Source organism: Anser cygnoides, chromosome 8, assembly GCF_040182565.1.
Source record: "Anser cygnoides isolate HZ-2024a breed goose chromosome 8, Taihu_goose_T2T_genome, whole genome shotgun sequence".
Classification (NCBI taxonomy): domain Eukaryota; kingdom Metazoa; phylum Chordata; class Aves; order Anseriformes; family Anatidae; genus Anser; species Anser cygnoides.
Window position 1 is genome coordinate 2,662,116 of NC_089880.1, and position 8,807 is coordinate 2,670,922.

The 8,807-nt window shown below is 38.8% G+C and overlaps 1 protein-coding gene across 5 annotated transcripts in view; it reads left to right on the top strand.

The window, feature by feature from the left end:
- SLC44A3 (solute carrier family 44 member 3) overlaps window positions 1–5,378 on the top strand; it is a 116,920-nt gene extending 111,542 nt beyond the window's left edge. For 4 of the 5 annotated variants that reach the window (XM_048067265.2, XM_048067262.2, XM_048067264.2 and 1 more), the window contains exons 13-15: window positions 1,258–1,395; window positions 1,898–2,134; window positions 3,963–5,378. In XM_048067265.2, coding sequence (XP_047923222.1) covers window positions 1,258–1,395; window positions 1,898–2,134; window positions 3,963–4,079 — 492 coding nt within the window. In that variant the 3' untranslated portion in view covers window positions 4,080–5,378. The remainder of the gene's footprint in view (window positions 1–1,257; window positions 1,396–1,897; window positions 2,135–3,962) is intronic. The other variant, XM_067001616.1, reaches the window with a different exon arrangement.
- Window positions 5,379–8,807: the final 3,429 nt, after the last annotated feature.

Sequence of the window (8,807 nt, forward strand, 5' to 3'; positions counted from 1 at the left end):
TGTCAATATAGCTTTGCTACACTACAGTTTATTACAGAAATTGGGATAAAACTGGACTCTGCAGAAATAATTTTCCCTGCCTTGAGATATCTGAAGCTGTTTTATATTTTGATTTGTAAGAAAAAACAGATTTTTTGAACAGGAACTGTTTTGTAGTAGGCCAATATAATTCACTTTTAGCAAATCATTTTTTTCTGCTTCTACGTGTAGCAGAAAGTAATCTAAGCACTTCAGAACATGTTCGGGTATATAAATTCCTTCAAAACAGTAATCCCTTGCACACTGCGGTTCTTCTGAATGTACCAGATGTAACTAATATCTTGCGACATAATCCACCTTCTAATATTTTGAGAAGAGGGAAACTATTCATAAGACTTGCTGGCAAAGTTCAGCAAATATTTCAGGTATCCTGAGTGCTGTTATTCCTAGCTGATACTTTAGATGTTGTTTCAAAGCCTCATTGAGGAGTTCCATAAATGGGACAGGTGTGTCAAGTTATCCAGAACAGGTGCTAAAATACTCCAGTCCAAGAAGGCCATCCCACATGTATTGGCCAATTTCCACAAAGAGAAATCTTATAATATTCCTGATACCTTTGATTGCCCCTTCTGTCTGTTAAAATTATTATTATTTTTAGTGACAAGATTCTTCACTGGTCTAGTCCTTTAGCTGTTCTTTTACAATCACTGTCGTAATTGTTTTCATTTTTCATGCAATGGTTTTATTTTATGGCTGTAGCCATAAGCTTGAATTTCAGTAGCATATGAATAGTCTAAAAAGGCAGTGCATAAAACTTTTTTAATCATCAACTTTTAAATTACTTGATCACTACATAGCTTGATTGTACTGTATATATAGGTTGCCAGCAGTTGTGGAAGGTAGATACCTGGAAAATAAGTTCGAATAGCATGATTCAAGCAAGTGTTTTGTGGTAACTTTGTTAAATTAATTAACAAAAATCAGGGTAGAGAACTTTGGTATTTTAAAATAAATTGGATAAAGATGGATTTAGAAACTTACTTCATCCCTGTTCTAGCATTTGCTAGTGGTGGAAATGATGTAGAAAAAACTATTTGACACTAGAAGCATAGTTACTCTAGTCACTTGAAATAAAATTGTCATATTATGCAAAATAACTTTTTTTATTCACAAAGTCAGCATTTCCAAATCATGTTTAAAGCTTTTCATTTTTGTTGAAGTAAAATCTAGATTAAAAGGGTCTTTCATCTCCCATTGCATTATCTTCTCTCATTTCAGCATGTGTACACAACTACTGCCATAAATGGGACAAGTTTTTGTACATCAGCAAAGGATGCTGTCTTTATTTTGGCAAAGAGTTCTGCTGAATTTGCATCCATTAGTTGTTTTGGAGATTTTATCATATTTCTAGGAAAGGTAAGAGTAAGAAAAGGTACTGTTCCGTAAGGCTGAAGTGAATAATCAGAGTATGATTCTGTTTCTTGTACCAAAAGTAAATAAGGTTTTAAGCTTAAATAAGGTAATATTATTGTTAAACTAGGTGTTAATGCTGTAAAATGAATTTGGGAGAGAGGATAATGTTTGAGGAACTTAATCCTTTTCATAGCTTTTACTGAGTTACTTATTTGTGTTAGTGTCCTTGGTGCCACTCTTGCAGTTCCTGTTGCAATGAGTCTTTGCTAAATATATAGTAGAAGATTGCTCCTGCCCTACAAAATTTGCATACTGAATTGAATGCAAAATGTGGCAACTGTTTTCCAAAAACTGCATAGCCATCTCTCACATTAGATGTTCTTTTAAAATATTAGCTGTAATTTGTCTGAGGATTTTGGTGGAGTTTTTTGTTATGTTTTAGGAAAACAAAGAAACAAATTATGTGATTAATAAGGCTGCATTTCTCTCTCAATGCCCTTTATAGGTGTTTGTTGTATGTTTTACTGTTTTTGGAGGATTGATGGCATTTAACTACCATCGGGAGTTGCAAGCTTGGGTAGTTCCTCTGTTGCTGGTTGGATTTTTTGCCTACCTGATGTCCCACAGCTTCCTGTCTGTGTTTGAAGTGACGCTGGATGCCATGTTCCTTTGCTTTGCTATTGATATGGAAACAAATGATGGATCTGCAGAGAAGCCATACTTTGTAGATCAGGAACTGCTGGTAAGCCCCAGTGATAACAGCAAAAATATTTGAGCCATTCTAAGCTTTTGAGGACTCTCTTTCCCCATGACCTAGTAATTTGAACTCTTAATCCATCTGATTTCTTTTCCAAGCCCTTAGAACAGGATGGGCTCAGAGATGCAAATTAAAAAAGTGAGTTTAAAAATTGAAATAAATGAACTCCTCCCTCTGGCCCCTGCGTTCTAGCTATGATCTGCTACCTAGTTTTAGATCATACCCTGTAGGCAATGGCTGATTTTTTAAGGCTTAGTAAATATATAAATAAATAGCTGAGCTAGCTGCAGTACAATCCACAGTGTGCCCTAAGATTAGATGTTTATGTCCATTTTTCCTTTCTGTACAGCAAGGAGCAAAACTAAAGAACAAGGAGCTTGTAGCAGGTCAGGTATTCATATATGTCTTATGGATGCTGTAGTTTTGAACAAACTTGATTCAAACTTGAGTTGCTTTCCTTCATACATATACAGATTCTTTTGCCAAAATACTGTCCTATGTTTCTTGATTAAATCCTTCTGTCTCTGGACTGACTGTTCTGTCTCTACCCTGATAATTACTGTATTGAACTGCAAGCTTTCCATGCAGAATCACTGCATAGCTAATAGTGATGGAGAGCTTTAGTTAACAGCTGCATCTGAAGCATTTGAATGTATACATGCCATCCCTTTCATATGAATATTGGAAATGTGGAAGCTTTTTTTCCTTTCATACTATTTTTGCCTGTCCTGTCCATTCTTTCATAAACCATGCAACAAAGAAAGTCTTAACAGCCAGCCAGACTAGCTCAGATGATGTGAATCTTCTGGAAGGATTTCTTCAGGACAGTGTCAGAACTGTTTTTGTTTTGTTTGGTTGGTTTGGTTTGTTTTTTTTTTTGCTTTGTTTTGGTTTGGTTGGTTGGTTGGTTTTGGTTTTGTTTGTTTGTTTGTTTCCTGTAATGTTCTTAGAATTTTGTTGAAAACAAACAAAAACAATAAAAAGGCAGCATAAACATAGGCTTAACCCTTTTTACAGAAGAAAGCAGATGGTTATTCTTTGGCCTTGATTCAGAACAGTACTTAAGCACATGTCCTGAATAGGAATATGTTACTTAATGGAAAACGCTGAAGCCTTGACCTCTGTTCTTCTTCCTCTGTTTTGCCAAATGCTAGAATACTTCTTAAGCCAATTCTCCTTCATGAAACAAACAGAGGCTTTCCTTTTTCCACTTCCAAACTTTGTGGTAGTTTTTCTTTAACTCTGGTTTAACTTGTAATTCTTCGTAGTTAGCCATTCCCTGGGGTCTGGGGTGAAGAGAGGACTTCCCACAGGGGCGAGTCATCCAGGCAGGGCAGGCAGTCTAACCTTGTATGGAAAAACTGGGGGCAGCACATCCAAACTCCTCCTCATTGCATGACCAATAGTATGTTTCATCACATAGACAAGGACTTGGAGTTTCCCAACACATGAAGGCATTGATGTGTGGCATCTGTGTTACAGCTGGGTGATAAACATCTGGGGGTAGAAGGGAGGCTCTGTGGCCCTCAGGATGATATGAGGCAATAGGTGGAGAGCTGGGTGAGTGATTTCAGACAGCCAGAGCTCTCATTGCTGCAGTAGAGAAAGTAAGAGGGATTCTTGTTTCATCCTATTCAGCTGCTTTCATCACCCTGCAGAGTGCCTCCCAGTATCACTCAGTGTCACCCAGCTAGGAACCAGCTAGTTTTATAGCCCCAGGTTAACTATCTTCCCTTACAAGGATGTTTTTTTCTATTTTATTTACATAATGGTTCGCATTCCCAAATGATCTCACCCTGCTTTTTGTTTGTAGATGTTTGTGAATCAAAGTAACAACTTAACAGAAGGGCATAAACACAGAACCATGAGATGTGACAACGAAGATGGGACAGAGCTCCAGCCTATGGTGAGGAGGGAATATGGGCTGTGAACTTGTCTGCCAGCTGCTGTTTGCATTTATGTCCTGAGAAGAAAAGATGTAGACTGTTGTGTCTTCTGATGTTTCACAGCCACAAACATTTCCCTTCTATTGCTTTCACTCCTCAGGAAACCCTCTGCTGGTACAAAATGGAAGGATGAAATATTTATACTCATCCTTCTTCCCATTCCCCAGTGTGCCCAGCAGAGGATGAGAAAAATCAGACAATTGCAAGGTGATGGGAGAGCAATCCTCTTTGGATAGTCCTTCACATGCCTGCTGTAGGAAAGTCAGAACAGCAGCAGGCTGTTTGATTTTGTGAACTCTTTCTGGAACTGTGAAGTTAGAGCTTAGATGCCTACCCCTCCTTTCCCCCCCCCGCACCCTGGCGTGTTCTCTACAGTAATTATTTCTTGCCCCTGTTTTATGCTGGGGTAAAAAAGCTGAGATGCTAGAAGGGAATGTTCTCGCACACCCAAGCATGGGAATATCCCGAGAGTGAAAGCTCACCAAGTGCCATCTGAGGTCTGCGCATTGCCCAAGCTGAGGAACTGCCCCAGCCAGCTGAGAATCTGGGGTGATTTTACCCCAGCACCAGGGGGCTATACCAGGGCTGCTGGAGAAAGATGCAGCAGCTACTCTGGCACCAGCTCCTGCTCCACATTACTACAAGTGTCTTGCGTCCTAGCTACTCCTTACGGGGGTGCAGAGATTGTGGTGATTCTTCTTGGTCTACTTTGAAGAGGTCCCAGGCTCTAGGGTACCCTCCACAGTCTTGTGGGCATTCTGCTATAGGCAGTTGGGCTAGAGGGCACTGCTTCAGTTTATAATACTTGTTCTTTTCACTGGGTGTGTCTGTTACTGCGTTCTTCAGTAATATTTTGGCAAGCACAGAAACTGGGGGGTTTCTGTTCCCTAAGAGATGACTGCAGATGTAAGACACAAAAGAACCGTAATTATTTTCCCAGTTTACTTTTTCAGGCATATAAATGCAATAACAGGACCAGTGCTACACATTGCTTGATTCCTTTTTTCTCTGTTTGTAGACTTGAATGTGAAGTACACCAGGAAGTATGAAGGCAAACCAGCAATAGCAAAAACAGTTGCAGAAAAAAAGTAAAGGTTACCAATAACCCAGGACAAAGTAACTATTAGTTCTGTAAATCTCTGTTAAATCTGTTGTACCGTCTGCACTGGTAAAATGACCATCTATTTGTATGAATAATGTATTTCATGTCAGCATATCTTATTTTTATTAATAGACTTGTTACGATAGTCTATGAAAGTTGTTAATAAACAAATTCCTTATAAGTTTCTATGTCCTCTAACTAAAAATACTGAGTTTACAAGGTCACAGAGCTGTCCTTTTTACCTTTGTAGCATGTCATTTAACATGTGGGTTTTTTTTCTTATTATGCTTCTCTGGGCTGGTTGTGCCTGGGTCAGAAAATGTAGAAACATTTGCAGAGGAGGCACTCTGATTGTTTCCCGATTTATTCAGTATATCTGAACAGCCAGCGCATCAGGAACGGCACTGAGCTCATTGATGGAAATTCTCTGTAGTCAAGATAATTAATAGTTATGAGGTAGCTGTCATTCTTGTAATTAGACTCTATTGGGAATGGTCTTTACAAGTCAGTATCATAGACCATCCATGGGCTCCTCTTCAAAGGGCAGATGAGGAATGGCCTTTTTTTGTGTGTAAATAAACAACTACCTTCTCTTTGCAATTGAAAAGACAATGCAGATACAAACTGTAGCTGGATTTAAAGCTTGACAAAGAAGTGGTGGCTGAACAGAAATGAGATAAAAGGATGATGTAAATAATACTTTATGAAGAAGTGTTAGTTGAAACGTGGATGTGAAATACACAGTATCATGGAGGAATGTAGAGGTGACTGACAGGGCTTTAAATCAGAAGAGGGAGAGAAGGTAAGTTTAGATGCGGTTTAAAAAGAAAAACTCAGTGTTTTCTTGTGAGCAGATTTGAGGTCTGTTTAAACTTCATACTTGGACTGTTTATAAAACACTTTCACGGTCCACCTTGTTCTGGGTATGGGGTTAGTTTTAGATTTTATTTAGTGGGACATGAATTTATTCTTTCTCTCTTTGAAGAGAGGTTTGAGGTAGGAAGATGACTCCAACTAGGGATTTCAGTACAGTATGCATCAAGTACATCAGGAAGCAAGACATTACTGCAAGTTAAGTGACTGAAACTGCTGTAACGAGTAAGGCCCGTAGAATACATTGCTAAACCTCTGATTAGTCACAGCTTAGAAGTGACATACAGAATAGTAAAGCTCATTGATGGTCAGAATGCCAGATCTATTTTCATCTGAATACTGTTATCTGATCTGCTGCTGAAAGGAGACGAGCTATTTGCCAGGGGATGCTCAGAAACAGTGGCTGCTTATTCCTCATTTAAATAACCTGTCTACTTTCATATGAGCGACTTCAAGAAGTGGAAGGATAAGGGATGGATGATGAGAAGGGAAAAGAAAGATTACTTCCTGGCTGGCAGGTGAGCTTGATGATCTGCTTGGCTGTGACTCACTACCTCTTCATTATTTTAAACTATACACTTGGGTACTTCTGGTGCTTGTGTTTGTGGATGCTGTGGCAACTGAAAATTACACCGAATAAGCAATAGCACTCTAATATTGAGAAAGTGTGCAGATATAGTACTTAGAGAGGGAAAAAAACTTTCTTCTTCCACAGGTCTCGGTAAGATTGTTTGCAAATTATAGCATCTGCACAATGTAAAAATGATGTTTCGCAATTTACAAAGCATAGTTGATTGCCTTGGAAGTTAGAACAATCAGTTACTGTGCATTATTATTTTTTCCCCGGTTTGTATTTGATACTCACACTGCATGTTTTGGCCCTTGACTTGGTAACTCAACCGAGTGGTGGAAGAAAGGAGGGGACATTTCAATAAATGTATCTCCATTTTCAGACAGTCCCTATGCTGGACAATCTCTAGATGACCTCCAGGGGTACCTTTCAGTCTCAATGATTCTGTGGTGAAGTTCATTGCAATTACGATTCAGTATCATTGCCTTCAGTGCAGTTACTGGATGGAGAAAGGACTTTTAGATGCTTACTAGGAAGTTCGGTTTGTATTTCAAAGAAGGAAGTTACTGAAAATCACAGTTAAACTGTACTTGAGCGTGTTTCATTTAAGCAGTGCTGTACTGCCTGTAGTCCAGAAGTTACAACTGTGACAACAGAATGTTTTCAGTCAGGTATAATTTTACAGAACAGTTCAGAATGTTTACCTTTTAACTATATTTTGTACAGAAAGCATAGCTTTATAGCTTTCAGGTGCAACACAAGACTTCCTAATCATATACATTCTTCTAGTAATTATGTCAACAGCCTCCAAATGTAGCAAGAATCTTCACCTGAGTAAAAAGGATAAAGCACCCTTAGAGAAGCTGATGCTATTTAGTGCTCGTTACTGCTGTCCTCCCCTGCAGGATACCTAGTCAGACAACTGTAAAGCAGGCTGGAGTAGGTGGAGGGGCTGGTGTAGGAAGGCAGGCAGAGTTCGCGAGAGTGTAGTTATTACTACTGCATGTACTGGTACTTGTCCAAGTCACTATTCGTGTTTGCAATGTCTGCCCTGCAAGGCAGCCCAACAGCACGTGGACCCTTCTGGACTGACTGATGCTATTTCCTGCACCTACAAAAGACTGGATTCTGAGGAATGGAAGGTACTTTTGAAACTACTTCCCTTAAAAAAAAAAAAAAAAAGAGATGGGGACGATTAGATGGTGTTTCTGCATACTGGGAAATAGCTACATATTACTGTTTATTGTTTTAAGCGAGGAAGTTTGTATCTAGTCTTGCTTGGTGTCGTCTTCAAACTCAATTTAGTTATGATTCCATTGTGTACCTCTGTACATGAAAGGAACAGGCATGCTGAGAATAATTTGCATGTTGTTTTGGGCCTCCTTTCAAATACATACATAATAAATATGTGCAAGCAGTTTAACACAATTTTTGGCCTCAGAAATAGCAGGAAGGCATGGGTCAGGCTTTCAAAAGAGATCCTAACTTCACCCAAACTATGAAAATAGCAAAGCTTTTGTTGTCAATCATAGCACTGCTTTTCAGCATTTAATAACCTAGTTCTAAATTGTTAAATACTATTATTTTGAAGGGGGGAAGTACAGTGTAGGTCAGGAAGAGCAGGTCTGAACAGACGTCTTGGTAATTCTCTTGCCCTGCATGCAGGGCTTGGACCAATGACCTCCACAGGTCCTTCCTAATTTAAAATCTATGAATCAGTCTTAAGCTTATTTATTTCAACAAATAAGTCGGTTGAAAGTCAAATCACCAGACCTGAAGATAAACTTAATGGAGCAAAGAACAAAATTTTGTCTTGAGGGAAGAATCTTTTACAAGTCCAAAACTTACATGTTAAAATACCTTCTTTATTCACAGAATTTAGGACCAGTGAAATTCCCCCCACCCTTGATAGAAACCTCTTTTTTCTCCTGTTGCAAGGAGCCCAGGTAAATTAATACAGCCTATCTGTACTCTATGTTAAGGACAAAAACATTTTCAATTTAGTTACTATTATCAGAGCTTTATTCCTAAAGAATGCAGATTGCAGACCAGCGGAAATGAAGATCTGGATATCTCATTTCATATTTTAAAGCAAGTGTCTTTTAATTTCTCAAAATGATGGTATGAAGGAAGGTTATAGGCTGAAGCAGAGGCAGTGTTAAGTAT